This window comes from Gasterosteus aculeatus, chromosome 10, assembly GCF_964276395.1.
Source record: "Gasterosteus aculeatus chromosome 10, fGasAcu3.hap1.1, whole genome shotgun sequence".
In the NCBI taxonomy this organism is placed as follows: domain Eukaryota; kingdom Metazoa; phylum Chordata; class Actinopteri; order Perciformes; family Gasterosteidae; genus Gasterosteus; species Gasterosteus aculeatus.
In genome coordinates, this window is record NC_135697.1 from 16,899,065 (window position 1) to 16,919,475 (window position 20,411).

The 20,411-nt window shown below is 48.1% G+C and overlaps 1 protein-coding gene and 1 long non-coding RNA gene across 2 annotated transcripts; one reads left to right on the forward strand and one right to left on the reverse strand.

Moving 5' to 3' along the window:
• Positions 1-241: 241 nt before the first annotated feature.
• Positions 242-2,755, reverse strand: LOC144383540 (uncharacterized). Its single transcript, XR_013450979.1, has 2 exons — positions 2,551-2,755; positions 242-1,104 (listed from the first exon to the last, which is right to left on the reverse strand). It is a non-coding gene; the product is annotated as an uncharacterized LOC144383540 (long non-coding RNA).
• dbpa (D site albumin promoter binding protein a) lies at positions 2,743-19,371 on the forward strand. The gene is made up of 5 exons (XM_078081346.1): positions 2,743-3,717; positions 7,839-8,125; positions 8,320-8,545; positions 18,082-18,335; positions 19,125-19,371. Exons 1-5 carry the CDS (start codon positions 3,522-3,524, stop codon positions 19,338-19,340), a joined length of 1,179 nt encoding a protein of 392 aa, XP_077937472.1. The 5' UTR covers positions 2,743-3,521; the 3' UTR covers positions 19,341-19,371.
• The last annotated feature ends 1,040 nt before the right edge of the window (positions 19,372-20,411 follow it).

The following is a 20,411-nucleotide window of genomic DNA, read 5'->3' on the forward strand; positions in this document are numbered from 1 at the left end:
TTGTCCTGTTTCAAATGTATTCATTGGAAAGTATTTAACATAATTTTAAAACAAATTGCAGGTTTTGATATTTTACCAATAAAATAGTTAGTTCTGAACGCCATGTTTTTATTAGTTCAGACATTTGGTTTAAACATTTGATAAACTTAAACCTAAAATAAATTCCACCATGAGGTCATCCAGTTCAATAATTAAGTTGATTATTCAGTTTCCGATGAAAAAAACACTTTTGCTGCTGATGTATAATTATGCCAATTTTATGAAAAGTTTTCTCTCGGTGACTTTTGAACATCTGGTTAGATATTACATTAATTATGATACAAAGAACATTAAACTGTTGGGCATCCTTTTTTAATAACCTTTAAATCCCAGTAAGAAGTACAGTTAATCGTCAGTCTGAACACAGTAAAACTAAAATATGAAGTAAAACTTGAAACGTTCACGAAAATATTTCTGTATTCCGTTTCCCTTTCTGACACATTGCGAAATGCAACCAAGTAAACGTACTTGGTTGCAACAAACGCTTGACCACTTTTAAAAGCAAGTACAGCAGTTTTTCCTCTTCCGTTTTAGCAGTTTAAAGAGTCCGCTAAATGTTCACCTTTGTTTTTTGGATTGAACCCTAAACAACCAACGTAGCAGGACTTTGCGCTCATCCCGTCACCGTCAATCTGGGCATCGCTGTTAAACGGCCACTAGATGGCGCCATCTAAACATTTTAAACGGGCCGCAGGAGAAGGACGAAGGGGGTTGGCGGCTCCAAATGTCGAAATGGTTCATGGAACTCGGATCGCACATCAGTGGAGTCCAGCTGCACCTCACTTTCACTAACGCGTGCCAGCGTGCGCGCGCACACGCACAGAGGGTTATTTTGGACTCCTACTACTGGCGCATTCCGGTGCCGTACACTTGACAGCCCTCTGTCACCCAGAGAGGACGTGCAGGCTTGTCCAGGTCCTTTCCAAGAACTGTTGTTCCCACAATGCAGCTGCTGCGTCTCAGTAATGAACCAACAGGAAACGCTCGATGTGGTGCGTTCAAGGGTGATTTACGCCTTTGCTTCCCCGTTGTTGAAGTTGTGGATTTATTTCTGCAGCTTTGACTCTGCACAGAAAAGCAAACACATGACGGTTATTTTAAGGTTTTTTACTTACGTTGTTATTCTTTCTTTATCCAAAGCATATTTTTCAGGGGGTTGATTCTGGACAAAAAACAACCTAATTAAATGAAAAGTGTACTTTTTAAATTAGTTAAGATAAAAATAAAAACGAAAATTAATCTATTGCACAATACCACACAGAATCAACCAAATGTATTAACTATTAATAATATTGAGTTTCATTTAACTATTTTTATTCCTGTATTTTTGTACTTCTATTCTTCTGTACGTGTTACTTTTTGTATTTACCATCGTACATTTTTAATGAATCTGCTATAAAGAACCAATTGGATTTTCTTCCCTTCTTCCAAACACTAATCCCCCCCCCCCGCCCCCCCCCGCCCCGCTTTAGCGGCCCGTCACGCGGCAGTTGCATTGGGGAAACCTGTGGGCGGAGACTGTGACCTAGTTCTGGCCAATGGGGCGGCGGCAGAGGCAGCGAGTGACCCAGATTCAGCCAATCGCGACGCGGCGGGTCCGCCGCTAGGCAACAGTCGGCGCGTGCCGAGGCCACGTGCTTCTCCGGTGTTCCTTGCGCGAGAGGCACATTGTGACGTTTAGGAAGGAGAAAAACAGGCGAACGTGACCCGCGAGTCGTTTCAGTGGGATTAAAGACAAAGGAGCTTTAGATGGAAGCATTTCTCGAGTAAAAACACACATCATGGACACAAATCAAACGGTTTCATTTGAGATACATTCCGGATACAGAACGTTCCAGATGTTGCGCTCACATCCGCCCGCAGGCATCAAAGCGTTCGCCTTAATAACACATCTGTCAGATGCAGACATTTAAACATCATGACGTCTCGAGGCTCTGTATTTTAGGGGTTTACTACTCAGCCAGTGGTCATCGCCGGTGGGGAGGGAAGGGGGGAGGAGGGGGGGGGGGGGTAAATGACAGCGTGAGAGCAGAAGAGTGGGGCGGGGTGCATTCACGGTCCATCCAGGAAGGAGCACAGCTCGGGTGGGCGGGACTTTGTGCGCGGCTGCGCTCTGCCATTGGCTGAGATCCCGGGGAGGCGTCGTGTTCTTACGCAAATACGTGTTGCGTCCAGGTGCGACCAGAAGAACAACAAATACGAGCTGCCCGTTGAATCAGAGCGCAGCAAACCGTTTAGTTAACTAAAAATGACCTGCCTTTTTTTGTAGTTTCTAAAAATGCATTTACATTTTATTCCCCGATGATTCAGTGCCACATTACATCAGTGATTTACTGCCAACATCTCCAAAAAACCAGGCAGCTCATATCAAAGCAACTATAGTGATGAATAGCAGTGCAAGCGAGAGGACACGTGCATATTGTGTATGTCGGAGAAACCTTTTCACAGTTCACTGTTTTAAGTCAGAACAGCACCTTTAACACATTGAAAGAACAAAACGGTGAGATTTACCAGCTTTTCCAGGCGCTCTTGAACGCAGACCGCGTTATGGAGGACATTTGTGGGCGGGTGGGGGCGTGGCCACTCTATGCAAACGACCCACGCCCCCAAGACCCTCCCCCCCCCCCCCCGCGAGCGGTGACGTCACACGAGCGGCCCGTGTTGGTTCCAGCTGACTTGGGAGGGAGAGAGAGGACAGGGGAGGAGGGGGAGAAGAGGGGGCGGAGGAGGGGGGGGGGGGGGGGGGGGAGAAAGGGAGGGAGAGAGAGGGAGGAAAATAAGAGCCATCGGTCTCTTCTCTCTGACTCTCCTACTACTGGATATTATTATTTTTGGGGGGGATTCTCTTTATTTGCTTCATTTTATATTTTCTCGCTCATATTTAATCCCAAGTTGTTTTTAGTTGGGTTCCTCTCTCTCTGCGCTCTGCATGGGACTCCACCGCCGCGTCTCTCCGCTTCCATTCTTTATTTTCGCTCTCCCACCTCCGGACTAAGAGTCTTCGATCGATCGATCCATCGATCGATTAGCCGGACCCGGGGGTGAGTCTGAGAGTTTTTATTTTTATTTAATCGTAACAAACTCGAATCAGGAGGACGGCCGGAGGAGGGGGAGGAGGAGGAGGGAGGGGGGGGGGGAGACTTCTGTCGCTGCAGAGTTCCAAGATTCAATCTTTCTTCCTGTGCGCGTTTATTATCGAGCTATTGCAATAAATGAAAAGAAGCCGCGTCGCAGGGATGCGTTAGACTCCGCGGACATGGTGCCATTTTGGAGATAAGCCCCCCGTCTTTCTTCTTTTTTTTTCTCCATGGGACAAGAGGGAAAGCGGGATATCAGGTGGAGATCTTGAACGCGCGCACTTTTTGACGTCGCGGCTGTCAATTAGTGTCGCTAATTGGATTATTTTGATCAGGTTCAAGTCCCCCCCCCCCCCACCCCCCTAAACTCCCACCTCCACCTCCTCCTCTTCCTCGCTTGAAGTTATGTCCAGGCCTCTCACTCAGCTCCTACCGCCGGATCTCCCTGCTGGGGCCGCGAGCCCCCAGTTTGAGGCCAGCAGCCCGACCGGAAGTGCCCCCCAAGGCGGACACCTGACCTCCATGACCAACCTGAAGACCCTGCTCCAGCTGCCAATCAAGGCCGACCAGAGAGCCGCCAAGGACTGCTGCGAGATGAAAGGTGAGTGCGTGCACGTCTGTGTGCGTGTGCGCGCGTGTCCGTGCGTGTCTCTTATGTTCGAGGGTTCCTATACAGGAGAAACGTCTTAAAGGGACAGTACGGAAAATACCAACAAGTCATTGCAGGATCATAAAGAGAAAACTCCCGTTAATGTTCAACAAGTGCACTACAATATAATACAGTACATGTTAATGTACTACAAGTGCACTACAATATAATACAGTACATGTTAATGTACTACAAGTGCACTACAATATAATACAGTACATGTTAATGTACTACAAGTGCACTACAATATAATACAGTACATGTTAATGTACTACAAGTGCACTACAATATAATACAGTACCTGTTAATGTACTACAAGTGTATTCACATATACTAGAGTACATGTTCATGTACTACAAGTGCACTACAATATAATACAGTACATGTGAATGTACTACAAGTGCACTACAATATAATACAGTACATGTTAATGTACTACAAGTGCACTACAATATAATACAGTACATGTTAATGTACTACAAGTGCATTCACATATACTAGAGTACATGTTAATGTATTACAAGTGCACTACAATATAATACAGTACATGTTAATGTACTACAAGTGCATTCACATATACTAGAGTACATGTTAATGTATTACAAGTGCACTACAATATAATACAGTACATGTTAATGTACTACAAGGGCATTCACATATACTAGAGTACATGTTAATGTATTACAAGTGCACTACAATATAATACAGTACATGTTAATGTACTACAAGTGCATTCACATATGCTAGAGTACATGTTAATGTACTACAAGTGCACTACAATATAATACAGTACATGTTAATGTACTACAAGTGCACTACAATATAATACAGTACATGTTAATATACTACAAGGGCATTCACATATACTAGAGTACATGTTAATATACTACAAGTGCACTACAATATAATACAGTACCTGTTAATGTACTACAAGTGCACTACAATATAATACAGTACCTGTTAATGTACAAGTGCTGTACTTTGTATTATAGTAAGTGCTTCAAAATAAAGTACATAATCATCTTATTAGAAACATTTGAAGGCCCTGCAGAAATGTTATTGCAATTTTATGTGTAATTCATTTGTGTTGTGGGCTTTAAATGTTATTATTTCTATGGCGTTTAAATCTTGTGATCATATTTGCTTTTTACAATAAACATAATTAAATCATATGTATTCATTTCAGAGCCTTTATCTATCGCCACACGTCTGTGCAGGAATACCACAAGAAAAGTGTGTGTGTGTGTGTGTAGTAGGTGTGATTGTAAACTGCAGAGGCCCTGGTTGCACACACACACACACACACACACACACACACACACACACACACACACACACACACACACACACACACAAACACACACACACACAAACACAGTTTTCACTTCAACTCTCTCCTGTTGGATTTGCACATGAAATGCTTCCTTTATGCATTCTGCGGAGGAATGAAATGATGATGAAGAGGAGGAGGAGGAGGAGGGTTTAAAAAAAGAATTGCAATCTGGAGTGAATTCTGCAAAAATGCAGCAGTTTGTTTCTGCTCCTCTGCTCTGTTTAAATAAATAAAGGTTAGTGAGTGGGATTGAATCGTTTCCCATCCACCAGCTGCCATGACACATATTAACCAGCCCCCCCCCCCCCCCCCCCTTTCATAACTCCCAGCGAGCTGCGCTCACACGCTGGTCTTCGTTGGGCACGAAACGGACGATGCAAAGATCCACCTTCTGTTGTTTTGTCTCGTGAGGACGCAGAGTCGACCCTCTCAAGTACAGATAGAACAAACTGTTCTAATTCTCCTCCCGGGTGGTCGGACGCCACCTGGTGGTCGCGCGGTGCCGCTGCAGGAGCAGGGGGAGGAAGGAGGGTGGGGAGGGGGGGAGGGGGAGGGGGGGAGGTGATGGTGAGCGCGGCTGACGGGCTCTCCATGGAGCCGGGAGCAGCTCGGAGGCCTCGGCTGCAGCCTCCTCAAAGCTCCCCTCCTCGCTCTCCTGATGGCTGATGCTCGGTGGGGGGGGGGGGGGGGGAGGAGGGGTGAGGGGGGGGCGCTCTGTGATGTTTTTTTCTCCTCTTTCCAGAGACAATGTTTTCGCTGCTCTGCTTTGTTTGACGCCTTCACAGACACCCACTCCATCCAGCTCATCTCTCCTCGCTCACATGGTCTCGCTCAGCTCCTCCTCCTCCTCCTCTTCTTCTTCTCCTTTGGTCCCTCTGCTGATTTACATTTTTTTCTTCTTCGCCCTCATCTTTTCCCGCACGCTCTCTTTTCATTTCTTCTTTGTTTCACGTCCCCTCCTGCTGTTCTTTTCTTTGCTGCTCCTACAGGGATTTCCTTCTTTCCCCTGAAGTGGCCTTTTTATGCTGCTGCTTTTCGCTCATATCGGCCTGCTGCTGCAGCCATGTTTGTGAAGCTGCACGGTGTGGCGGCTGTTGGCAGCTTCATGCAGTGCACAATAAGCAGCGATGCTTGATTCGCTCCTGTAAGGTTGTGCCTAAATATGTAAAAGTATCTAAAGCGAAACAAAAACCCAAACGTTTTTGCAAAATGCTTTTTTTTTTTTTATTAGTGGAAAAGAGAAACTATGTGACTTAAAAGTCCACCGACGCGTTGCCTCATCTAATGAGAATGCTGGAGTAGTTTGAGGATCAGTCAGAGGGGAGCCGACTTCTATGCTCCTCAAAGGGAAAATGCTAACGTGCTAACGGGCTACGCAGCGGTCACATGACGGTGGTTCTGCACAAAGAGGCCGTGAGGGCCAAGTTTAAAACATCTATTCGTGTAGAAATGGAGACCACTGTGAACAACGTCACCTTGAATCCTTCAGGTCCTCTGAGATTGAGCAGGTCCATTTGAAAAGAATCTGTCGGGTAGAGGAAGAGGATGATGATGACGATAGCAGATGGACCAGCGGTCAGAGTCTCTCTCTCTCTCCCTCTGCTCGTCCCACGTTGTAATCTCCCAGCACTCAATGTCCTTTAATCCCTTTAAATTAAAACTTCCCAACGCTCTCCCTGTCTCCCTGTGTCCTCCCGCTCTCTGTCTCATTACGTCCCGGCCCGGGTCCAATACCCTTGTTTATGACTATTTATTTTTATTTGGTTCTATCACTCTGCGTGCAGGTGAAGTTTGGTCGTCGCGTTACTTGCTGCATTTATTTATTTCTCGTGATGCTTCATAGATGTGGACATCTATCTTTCCATTGCTCCCCCCCCCCCCCCCGCCTCGTGCTGGAGGTCAGAGTTCAGTCAGTCAACTTTATTTATAGTTGCCTTTTAATGATCACAACTAAGTGCTGTGCAGAAAGCAATGGACAGGTCCTCAGCCCCCCCCCCATCACCATCAACGCTATCTGTCCATCAGAAATGACCACAGATGTGTCCCTTTAAAAAGTGACGAGACATTTAAACTAAATTAAGTCCTTTTGATCAACTATATAGTTACATGTGTCATTTAAAGATGAAACAGGAGACTCAAAGTCAGCAAACCGACTCATTGACAGCTGAAGTTAGCATTAGCCAGCATAAGCTAATGGTCATACGCAGTGAGGCTGCATTAGCAGCGTTTACATGGCTGATTTGTGAGTGTGTGTGTGTGTGTGTGTTGACCTTTGTTGAGCTGTGACCTCCTGTCACACAAACTTGTGGCCTGCAGGGCTCTCAACATTTCAAAAAACCTTGGAGGGACATCTTGTCGGGGGTGGACGCTGGACGCTACGGTCGACGGAGGGGGGAATGGACGTGTGGCGGGAGTGCGTGACTAGAGACCGAAATGAGTGACTGTCGCGCTCAATGAGCGACACCTGAGAGTCCTGCATCTGGCCACCAGGGTCCTGATCCTGGTCCTGGTGCACATTGTGTGATGGAATGATGTGAACTAATCATTCGGTGTCTGGAATTGTATCAGATTGTTGTATGTGTTTTTGTCTTTGGGGGATTGGTAACATCAAACGGCGAACTTGCTTTCTTTACTTACGTCGTACATGTAAAATCAAAAGGACTCTGAGGACACATCTCGAGGGACGCTTCACTGCCGCCTTCAGGATGAACGAATCCAACGCGCTTCTGCTTCTCTCCAGACAAAGACAAGCCCCCGGACTCTGAGGAAGAATCGCAGAGCAACAGCGGCGGGGGCGGAGCCGGGGCCGGGGCAGCGGCGGGGGCCGGAGGGGCCCCCGGGTCCGCCGCGTTGCGGCCCAACTCCCAGTCGGCGTTCCTGGGCCCCCTGCTGTGGGAGAGGACCTTGCCGTGTGACGGAGGCCTGTTCCAGCTGCAGTACATGGACCTGGAGGAGTTCCTGACGGAGAACGGCATGGGGATGCACGGCAACGGGCCCAGCTCCACCAGCGCCCAGATCCCCTCCCAGGTAACCGCTGACGCGACGTTAATTCACCCAAACAGAAGTCAGACGCATCGTAGCAAGTGACAAGTGCTCGTTAGCCTGTTAGCTAGTTGGCCTATTAGCTCGTTAGCTTGCTATCTTCCCAGGGTTAGCCGTGTTTACGTGGGTTGTTACGCCCAGATACTTTAGCGCTGATGATACATTTTGTCTGGTCCCAGAGCTCCCAGTCGGCGGTGCCCAACCAGAGCTCCCAGTGCCCTCCCTCTTCTCCTCCACCCTGCTCCTCCTCTTCCTCCTCCATGTCCTCTTCATCCTCCTCTTCCTCGCTGCTGGGACTGGAGACTGTCCAGCCACAACCGCCGCCGCCGCCGCCGCCGCCCCCACCTCAACAGCCGCAGCAGCAGCCGCAGCAAGGCATGATGGGAGGACCGGAGTGTCATCACGGTGAGTAAGGGAGGAATTAGGGAGGAGAATGGAATATTTTAAAACAGAAACAGGTGATAAGAGGAACTTTCTTACTGCCCAGCTGCATTCTCTGTAGTGACCAGCAGGGGGCGACTCCTCTGGCCCATTTAGCGTCAAACAGACCATAAAGCGGGGGACGCTTTAGTCCACATTTGACCTTTTCACAGTTCTTATATTTCAAGCGTTGGATGGTTTATTGGCCAAACTCAGGTCTTCAAACCGTAGTCCAGACCCTGCTGGGTCACGCTTCACGCGGCTGCTGCAGTCGGATGCAGAAGCTGCAGTGAAGTGATGTGACCCCCGATGACCCCTGATGATGCATTGCATTAACTCACGCTCTCCTTCAGAAATACCCAGAGCAGGATTTGATCTAATTATATCCCCGTGTGATAAACGGCAGCTCTCCTCTCCCCAGCAGCCTGTTTTCATCAGTTATACATTCTGATGCTTTTGTCATGTGAACCAGAACGAAAGGAACATCTGTTGGTTTGCCTTTTATTTTTTATTTTTCCATTAGTGTGAGAAATTACAGTTACGGCGAATTTAAACCACAAAGCCATTCGTTATGATGCTGATGATGTTTTCATTTTGAACTCTCAGAGCCTTGTAGGACCCGTCACAGCCAACGTCATGATGATTGATCGCTGACAGGTGTCACGTGCCTCCGCTGTGCAGTCATTCTGGGCTCGCATTGAATTTAATACACAATGTGTTCTACGATGAGCTTGTGCACAGCAACAGACGGAGAGGATGGGAAGGGAGAGAGAGGGAAAGGGAGAGAGAGGGAAAGGGAGAGAGAGGGAAAGGGAGAGAGGGAAAGGGAGAGAGGGAAAGGGAGAGAGGGAAAGGGAGAGTCTGCCCAGTAGGATCCGATTTTCAGAAATCCGAATGGAACATTCGTGAACGTTGTCTTTTCATTCCGACTTATAAAGAAAAAGACGGGAGACGTTTTCCTCCGTGACAACGAGCTGCAGAGTCGCTCCGAGCGAGAAAAAATGAGAAAAGAAATTTACAAAATGAGATGAAAGGAGGCAGAGGAGTGAATACCTCTGGTGTGTGTGTACGTGTGTGTGCGTGTGTGTGTGTGTACGTGTGTGTACGTGTGTGTATGTGTGTGTGTACTGAGTGCTTCTCCATGAACACGCCATCTGTGTGTGTTTGTGTGCAGTTCGCTGAGCTTCACACTTGCACACGAGTGTCCTCTTTGTTTCGGCATTTGCATGCGACTGTTTAATGTGAACGTGCTCCTGCGTGTGTGCGTGTCTGTGTGTGCGTGTCTGTGTGTGCGTGTGTGTGCGTGTGTGTGCGTGTGTGTGTGTGTGTGTGTGTGTGTGCGCGCTCTCTTCATCCTGAGTTCTAAACACGTGACTGAGCTGAGCATGATGCATCCATCCAGAAATCCCTCAGGTCCCCGTGGAGCTCGAGTGTTACTACAGAGCTGCAGAGGGGGGGTTGGGGGGGGGGGGGGGGCAGATGGAAAATAAAATAAACTGGTTGTAATAGTCTGATGCACTTGGTGGGTTTGGATTTGGTTCGTTCGGTGCTGATTTAAAAACCACAGTTTCTCTTTCTGCATGAATCCGTGTCGCTGCGCGAAGGACTCAGCGGCGCGGAAAGAAAGTTCCTCCCGGCTTCGGACCGATAGCCACGGCGCCGTTTGTCCGATCTGACGTGTGCAGCGTCGACTTTTCATCTCACGTTGACGGCACCTTGAGAGAGAATTTGATCCGTGCACCTGCGTCCCATACGGGGGTCTAAATCTGGCTTCAGGCTTCACGTGCACTTTAATGCAGTGATTCTCAACTGGTGGGTTGCGACCCACTAGTGGGACCCGTTTGCCTGGGAAAATAAAAATTAGAATTAAAAAAAAAAAATTCATCCTGTGATTTTATTTTGAAGGGACTTTTTTAATGCAGCGGAGTGTTGTTGTTTTTTGCCGGCTCGTTGTTTTGTGTTATGTTTTCAGCAGCGTGTGCCAGGTTTATTTAAATTATTTTGAATTTGTGCAAAAGCTGCTCCTCATAGTGTTTGTCATAGATCTGTAAAGTTCAAAGGTCATCTGTCTCTTTTTTCGACTTTTTTCTTCGAGTTTGTTTGAAATGTCTAAAGATTCTTAATTGTTTTGTATGTTGTAATACAAAGTGTAAGGTACACTTTGGGGTTTTTAGCTAATTGACTGTAAAAGGGAATAGTTCCCTCTCTAGCATCGCTACCAGCTGGCTCTTTTGTTTTTTTCATTAAGCTTGTTTTTGTGTTGGCAGACGTATTCTGTCTCCGTACTGTCTCAGGTAGTATTTGGGTCGCTTGTCATTAAGGGGTGATGTTGGGTCCCGGAGCCGGACCTGTTGAGAACCACTGCTTTAATGCACGGACGTTAAGCTGAATACTCAACGATATAGAAACACTGGATTCAGAAGTGTTTTAAAACGCACCTTTAGCCGTTAGTACGTGAAAAGGGGGCCACGCCGCCGCAGACAAACATTTCCAACACCAGCGTCTAGACGAACCCTTCAGCGATCCATCAGTGACACGACACGTGCACTCAAAGGTCCATTCGGCCCGCCGTGCGTCCGCAGAGGGACCGGAGCATTGTGCACAGTGCATCCAAGCCTCTGATTGGTGCTGGCAGAGGAGGGGTTAAACAAGATACCGACTCTGCACAGAGGGAGGGAGGGAGGGAGGGAGTCAAGAGTCTCTCCCTCCCTCCCTCCCTCCCTCCCCTCTCGCTGTCTCTCACACGATCGGGCCATGTGCAGCCGCCACGTCACGTGCCGCTGCAGAAATCATCAGGGCGAGAGAGCCCGCGTGCGAGAGAGGAAGAGAAAAGGGGGAAGGGAGGGGTGGGGGAGGAAAGGAGAGGGAGAGGAAACAGTGGAGATTACGGAGAGCATAAACACTGTAGGATGGCCGAGTTAACAGAGCGAGGGAGGATATTCTCAATTGAATTTTAAGCAGGTGTCTGCGTAGCGGGATCATATACTGCTAGTTATTCCCTGATAAGTGCAGACATTCGCACAGCGGCAGCAATCTCTTCCATTCTGCCCCTGACTTCCACAAATTGAAACAAACGAACGAATAGTTCCTAGTTTGCTTCCTAATGCGACCTTTTCAAAACATGACCTTTTCCCGTTGATGCTACCTTTATCATTCAAAGCAAGAAACTATGCCAATGTGCACCAACGCGTACGCACCACCACCGTCCTCTCCGCTCAGAGACCACGTGCATGCTTTTGGAATTTATTTAAAATCATATTTGCCTCCCAGATTGTGCCATGTGCCAGCTGCTGTGTTATGCATGAAGTCACGGTGGGTCTCCCTTTAATGTCACGCTCATAAAACAACGTTTGGCTGCGGCACGCGGAGCGTCTCTGCACGTCTCTGCACCGCGCAGCGTCTCTGCACGTCTCTAAAATGTGTTTTAGTGTCTCACAATCGGCTCTCACTATTGCCCGAGCCCTGATTTGACAACGCGTGGTGACATAACTCCCACTCGTTGTGTTGAGGAACAAGACTCCTGGGGTGTGTCACCTGGAGTCTTTTCTGATTCTTGTGTCTGTGTGTGTGTGTGTGTGTGTTTTTCTTTGTGTGTCCACTGGCGTCCTTGCACACTTGTGTCAACGTGCACGTGCCTGGCTTTGTGTTTGTTTGCGTGTGCAGAGGCGAGTCCCGGCCTGCTGCTCGGGTGTGTGCACACGGACGTGTTTGTCTGTGTGTGTGTGTGTGTGTGCGCGTGCCCCTGTGTCTGTGTCAGTGAAACCGTGGACCGAGCCCAGGACCAGATGTTTCAGATGTGAGCTGAGATAATGAAATTATAATAAAACGGTCACCGTGTTTGTACAGAAATGACTTGGAGGCAGATTTTTATCCAACACTGATTACATTCTTTTTTTATTTTTTGTACTAAAAGATAATTTAATTTAATTCCAAAACTAAATTATTTTTCTTTAAGATTTCTAACAAACTACATTAAAACACAAACAATAGTAACAAATAAAGTACTAAAGTAGTAAAACTAAACTTGTGTGTCCAGTTGCATGTGTGTGTGTGTGTGTGTGTGTGTGTGTGTGTTTGTGAACCAAAACACATTTCTGTTATTAGTTATTTTCACCTACTTCAATCTGTGAATATATGTTTCCTTTCTCCGATTGTAAATGGGCAGATTTGGGGATTTGTTTTTTACAAGCGATGCCCCAATGTGGACGTTAATTAAGTACACGGACCAAACAATGAATGAATCACAAAACAGACCGAAGTGATTGTTGGGCCCTGAGAGAGCGGCCATCGTTAACTTCCCCGGAGGGATCCGATGCGTTCGAGGAGTAGTGGAAGAGGCCAAACACAGTGTGTGTTTACGTTACAGTCCTCCTTATGTAACTCACTTCCTATATCACATTCCACCCTGAGTCTCTGTGTTTGGACCAAACAGCTGCTGGCTCACAGTCCGCAACTCTGAGCCGGTAAATCCAGCGCCGGTCTTTACCTGATGCTGCTGTTCTACACTGCTAACACAGCTAACACTGTGAATACTGCTAACACTGCTAACACAGCTAACACTGCTAACACTGTGAATACTGCTAACACTGCTAACACAGCTAACACTGCTAACACTGTGAATACTGTGAATACTGCTAACCCTGCTAACACAGCTAACACTGCGAACACTGTGAATACTGCTAACACTGCTAACACAGCTAACACTGCGAATACTGCTAACACTGCCAATACTGCTAACACTGCGAATACTGCGAATACTGCTAACACTGCCAATACTGCTAACACTGCGAATACTGCGAATACTGCTAACACTGCCAATACTGCTAACACTGCTAACACTGCCAATACTGCTAACACTGCCAATACTGCTAACACTGCCAATACTGCTAACACTCATAACACAGCTAACACTGTGAATACTGCGAATACTGCTAACACTGCTAACACTGCCAATACTGCTAACACTGCCAATACTGCTAACACTGCTAACAGTGCCAATACTGCTAACACTGCGAATACTGCTAACACTACCAATACTGCTAACACTGCCAATACTGCTAACACTGTGAATACTGCCAATACTGCTAACACTGCTAACACAGCTAACACTGCGAATACTGCCAATACTGCTAACACTGCTAACACTGCCAATGCTGCTAACACTGCTAACACAGCTAACACTGCGAATACTGCCAATACTGCTAACACTGCCAATAGACTGCTAATACTGCTAACTTTGCTAACACTGCTGATGTTGCTAACATTGTTAATACTAATAACACTGCTAATATTGCTAACACTGTTAACATTGCTAATACCACCGGTGCTGCGTTTGCTGATATCAGAGAGAGCACTTCTCGGGCTACTGAGGGTTCTGAAAATTAATACCGGTACTGCTACTTAATGGTACTGCTTGTGCTGATACTTCCACAAAGGTTCTGTTGCTAAAAAGTACTCCTACTTCTACTTCTGAGGCCACTGCTTCAAGGACTTGTAGTAGTTATGTTAGCGCTGCAAAAGGCGTCGCCGAGCGGACCTTGAACTGCTTTGCGTGATTGTTTCGACTGTACGAGATAAACCGCCGGTTATTGTCTGTTGCCATGGTAGAGATAGGCGTCAGCCTGTCTCCTATCGTTATCTGTCTCCTGTCACCTGTCTCCTGTCACCACGCCTCACGAGAGGAGTGAATTGTTACTTTCATATTCATACATCATGAGTATAATTGAAGAAATCATTCATTTGAAGGTAAATCCTCTGCTGTATGACGATGATGTCAATGACTACGAGGAAGAGCCCCTGAAGTTCAGGGTGTTTTTAATGAGGTTTTTGTGCTTTTGTTACGTCTTCAGGTGGACGTTTTTGGGTGTTCCTGCATTGAGTTGGTTGGTTTCAGGTGGACCGTACGTGCATCAAGTCAAAGTATACTTAGATCAAGCGAGGCGATTATTCAGGAGGAAGCGTTGCTCACCTGCCTCTCAAACCTCCACCTCTCTATTCTCTGCTCATGTGGGCGTCTCCGCCCACGGCCGATGATTCCTGCGCTCCCTGAACACTGCAGCAAAATGGCGGCTGACTTCTTTTCATCTTTTTTCTCTCGGTTGGAGCTCTTTCGAAAAAAGTCGGGTTTTTCTCCCCCAAAAGAGAGCAGCTCTCCTCGTCCCGAAGTTACAAACGCATCGCTCGTATTCATCAGAATGCGTCCGAGGATCAGCGCTCCACCTCCTGCAGCGCTTCCTGTGATTGACATCCTGGATAATGCGGCAGCTGTTTCTTTTTTAAAATGAAGGATTTCAAGCAGGATTGCTTGACTTGACAGGAATATGAATAAGAAATGAAAGCTCGGAGGCGCGACCTTCTGAAGGTCATCCGGGGAGCGTTCGCGTCGCGCTCTCTGTGCTGGAAACAGGGGCCACTTTGAATTAAAAAAAAACATCGAGCAGTGGTTGTTTTTTAAATATGCAAGGCCTGATGGAAGGGAGGGGGGGGGCAGAGACATGAACCTCACCCGGTACCGGCCAGAGACCCGTGTTCCTGGACCAGTTTCAACTTTTTACCCCAAACGGTTGTTATTAGGACGCGGCTTTGGGCCGACTTATGCAGGATGAGCTGTGTCCAGCTGCCAGAGAGTCAGATCACCCGGGAGCAGCTCATCTGATGAAAGTCGGACAAACAGATGGACCAGAGGGCCTGAAGGCGGATGAGGAGGACCGCATCTGCTGCACTGCATTGTGGGCTGTGAAAAGGACCGGCATCTAAAGGGGTTCATCTATGGAAGGATGATCCATGATCATCAGCACTTTTGAGGGGATCATTTGATGAATTAGACGCAATTGCGCAATATTCGAACATCGGTCCAGAAACGTAAAACGCAAAGATACGTAACGAATGATTATATGAAAGTAAGATGCAGTAGCAGTTTTTGTTTTGGCCACATTCGTAACTCATGAAGTTGAGCAGAAAGTTGCTTATTAACACATTCAGCGGATTTAAATCCAGTATTTTGTCTCTTTTTTGCGTTATATCTGCTCAGAACCACACTGTATAGTGTGTCATTGACCCTTTATTAGGGGTCTCTTTTGTGGTCGCTGGTGGGCTTTCCTGGTGGTGTTCAGCTTGAGCTCTGACTGGAGAGGATATTCGCCTTCTTGCGTCGGCTCCGCGGAGTCATTTGTTTGCGCGTTGCCAAGTTGAGTCGTTTAATCCGGGAGCAAACTTCAACGTTAACGACAACGGGATGCCCGGAAAACCGAAGAACAATCGGGGTTTGGACTCCTCTGCCAAAATGTCAAACGCTGCAGGACGACAGGTCAATCAACAGGCTGTATCTGTCCATCAAGCCCAAAATAACTGTATACACCTGAAAAAGGTTTTCCACTCTTTGGCTCGACCGAAAGAGAAAGACTTTACATGGATTATAAATGCATGACGCATTCATGGTTTGTAAATCCAAGCTCCGAACACTCGGATTCTTTATCGTAGATGGATTTATGCTCACAAAATGTACAGATCGTGGACGGAACATACGGAGAGTGTAGCCGCTTTTTATAACGAGAAGGTTGATTTTGACACAAGTCTGAACTAGAACTCACAGCGTCTACACTCCCACAATGCATTGCTCTCGCCCTCCACCCGCCATGTAATAAAATGACTGACGGCTCAAAACAGAAAGAATAATAACATCATCGGAAATATACAAAATGGAAAGAAATTGTGCGATGAGCACCCGGCGTGGAGACGTGAGTGTGAACAGAGATGAAGTAATGCAGCGGAGCTGCAGGGCGGAAGCAGCGAGGAGGAAGTTCTCATCTGCTGCAGATTTAGGAGAAGCATCCCAGAATATCCGGACCCGACTCCACTGAATCCTTCTTCAATCCCCTGTCCTGTAACATGTGATTTATTAGATTATTTAATTCCACAACGTTGATTTTCACCAACATACGTCCTGTGTGGTCTCCCCACAGACCTTCATGGAAACACGCGACAGACACAAGATCCCTCGGGTTTCATCCCTGCGTCTCTGCATCCGCTGATATTAAAGAGCTTCTCCTGCGCTGCGCCCGAAGGGTTAAACACACTCCTGCTCTCCCCGGCTGGCTGCACTGTAAATCCTGCATGACGTGAACTCGCTGCCCCGCTCGCTTCCTCTCCGGCTCGCCGCCGCCCCCCGCTGGCGGCTCCGCGTCACTCCGGCGTCGAGCGTTTCAACGTGCAGGGAAACGACTCCCCTCAGCCATTTTGAATTGGTTTGGAACGTGATGTTGGGAGTAGTGCGGGTGGAGTGATTCGGGTGGAGTGATTCGGGTGGAGTGGTCCGGGTGGAGTGATTCGGGTGGAGTGGTCCGGGTGGAGTGATTCGGGTGGAGTGGTTCGGGTGGAGTGGTTCGGGTGGAGTGGTTCGGGTGGAGTGGTACGGGTGGAGTGATTTGGGTGGAGTGATTCGGGTGGAGTGGTCTAGGTGGTGTGGTCCGGGTGGAGTGATTCGGATGGAGTGATTCGGGTGGAGTGGTCCGGGTGGAGTGATTCGGGTGGAGTGATTCGGGTGGAGTGGTCCGGGTGGAGTGATTCGGGTGGAGTGATTCGGGTGGAGTGGTCCGGGTGGTGTGGTCCGGGTGGAGTGATTCGGGTGGAGTGATTCGGGTGGAGTGATTCGGGTGGAGTGGTCCGGGTGGAGTGATTCGGGTGGAGTGATTCGGGTGGAGTGGTCCGGATGGAGTGGTCCGGGTGGAGTGATTCGGGTGGAGTGATTCGGATGGAGTGATTCGGGTGGAGTGGTCCGGGTGGTGTGGTCCGGGTGGAGTGATTCGGGTGGAGTGGTCCGGGTGGTGTAGTCTCACAAATTTCTCAAAGGAAATGTTCATTTAATTGACTTGATGAGTTGATGACACACACAGTTTATTTGATGTTTGTGTAGTTTTGGTAGAATCCTTTCAGGCCATAAAATGGTAAAAATTGCTAATAATTGCTGCTGTCACCATTAACCAACAACACGTGGAAAAGTAGTGAACAATAATTAGAAAAATATATTATTATGTATAAAAATGTTGTATATTGTACTAATAATCTAATGTGTAAGGAAAAGTGTAACGGTTTTAAAATAGTGCATTTCCAAATATTCTGAGAATATATTTATATTTGGAGTGTTTTTTTGTCTTATGGACCCTCAGTCGTCACATCACACCCTGCAGCTCGAGACGCATTCAGAGGAAAAGTTAAAACGAGATCATCGTTGTTAGCATGTTAGCCGTTAGCTTGTCCGCCGCCCTCTGACACGTGACCCGCCCTGGCAGGGGCAGACGGGTTCTAATCTGCAGATGGAACCAGATGATGGTGCTGATTGAACAGCTAAATGAGGAATGGAGCAGATTATTTAAAGACGATAAGCGCTGATCACGCTGTCCTCTCTCATTCCGGCTCCCTTCTGGTTATATTCATCTGACTATCGCTCACAAAGCCGCCAGATTTGAACGCCGTTGACTTTAAATAAAGAGCCTCTTTAAACGCTCTCTCTCTTCCCCCCCCAGGTGGACGGGCGGCGCCTCAGGACGAGGCTCCCACTTCTACCTGTCCTCCGGGGCCCCCTGGGCCTCCGGCGGCCGTCAACGGCACCAGCGACGTAACGGTGAACTTTGACCCTGACCCGGCGGACCTGGCGCTGTCCAGCGTGCCGGGCCAGGAGGCGTTCGACCCGCGGCGGCACCGCTTCTCCGACGAGGAGCTGAAGCCTCAGCCGATGATCAAGAAGGCCCGAAAGATGCTGGTCCCCAATGAGCAGAAGGTACTACACCTCCCACAATCCTTTGTAATAAGGATCCTGACAGGCTAAAACATGTATTGTCCTTTGTTTGATGACGCATCGATGAATGTTCAGACTTTTGTTTCTTTACCATATTATTTATGAATGATTCTGAAAAAAACTGAAATTGTAAAGTTGATTTTTGCACAAATGCTGCAAAAACAGCCCTCTGAGGATGTCGTTATTCTCTGGGATTTCCTTAAAATAAGTGGAAATATTTGATATTTGTAATATTTTTATATGATATAGGATTTTATTAAATGACAGCGACCTGCCTCACTTCTCAAAATACCCAATTATTAACAGAAAAGCGTCGTTCAGACACAGATTCCAATGTTGTCACATTGGCTCGGATTCTTTAATCATCACAAATAAAGCCGTATTTAAAGTGGCCTTAGAGAGAAAGAGGACGCCACGCAGCCCGCTGGCGTCTCCGCGCTCGCCTCATTTCACAATAAGAGCACCGCTGATCGATGGCTCCTGCTTTCACGGTTCAGTGCGGAGCAGCTGCAGCTCCGGAAGCTTCTGTTATTTATGGGGGGGGGTTGTAGATTAATCTGTCTGTTCGATACCAACCCCCCACTGAGGAGCAGGGAAACATGCCTGAGATCCAGATCACAACATCAACGAGTTTGGTTATTTTCATAAACAAATGACAAATGAAATACTGAATAATAGAGTTTAAAGCATAAATCTTCTCAGATAAAGAATCGCTACTAACATCACGCATCTGACCCGCCGCTCTCCCCCCCCCCTCTCGCCCCGCGACAGGACGACAAGTACTGGTGCCGGCGCGTGAAGAACAACGAGGCGGCGAAGCGCTCGCGGGACGCCCGGCGCCTGAAGGAGAACCAGATCTCGGTGCGCGCCGCCTTCCTGGAGCGGGAGAACGGCGCCCTGCGGCAGGAGGTGGCCGACATGAGGAAGGAGCTGGGCCGCTGCCGGAACATCATCAACAAGTACGAGAGTCGGCACGGAGACTTGTGAGGACGGAGGAGGAGGAGGAGGAGGAGGAGGAGGAGGAGGAGGAGGAGGAGGAGGAGGAGGAGGAGGAAGGAGGAGGAGGTGGAAATGAGAAGAAAAGGGTACAAGGCAAACCCATCAACAGCAGCACTTTAGTTGAGGGCGGGGGCAGGGGGGGCGGGAGGGGCGGGGGGGCGTAGACCTGCAGTGAGCGCCGTGCGACGCGCCGTGCTTTAGGTTCCCCCCCCGACAGGAAAGCACACGACGCCATCTTTTCTCCTTTGGCCCCTCCCCCAGTTTGGCTGTCTTACGCTTCACCTCACCAGCTCACACGCCCCCCCCCCCCCCCCTCTCTCCCCCCTGTGGTCGCACGGCGTCCCCGCGGGTAGTGCGTCCACCAGGCCGGCCGGTCGGAACAGGGTGTGGAGTTCACGTTATGCCAGTGAAGTCTCACTTTATAAGCTCAAGGGCACGGATTCAAGCCAGGGGGGGTCACGCGTGTGGTTCTTTTCTAACAACTAAAACATGTATATTTTTGAAGTGGGGGGGGGGAGTAAGTCCAGCAAAGAGGAGCAGCGGGAGGTTTTCCTCCATAACGCAGAGAGATTTTGACAGATGATTCTTGTATATTTTTCTATTAGCAGACGTAGTGAGGAGGAGGATTTTGCCGGTGACCTTTTGTATATTTTATATATTGGGGGGGGCGGACAGTCAACGGGGGGCCACACTAAACGCTGTCCCCCCCCACCGAGCAGGCCGGAGGCCGCAGGGCGCCACGGGGAATGTATGACGGCTGAATCAGGTATTTCACTCGAGGCGGGACGGCGGGGGGGGGGGGGGGCGTGTAACAAAAACTGTATAGTTTAAGAAATACTTGTGTTGGTTTTGTTTTCTTTGTGGGCTCGTTCTCTTCTCCTTGATTCTGTGTTTGATTTTGAAATAATCGCAGGGCTTTTATTTTTAATTGTAAGGTTGAAGGAGAAAAAGAGAGAGAGAGAGAGAGAGAGAGAGAGAGAGAGAGAGAGTTAGCCATCAGAACAGCTGGATGTGAGCAGATGTTGGTAAATGTACACGTGGTTTGCATTTATATGGAAT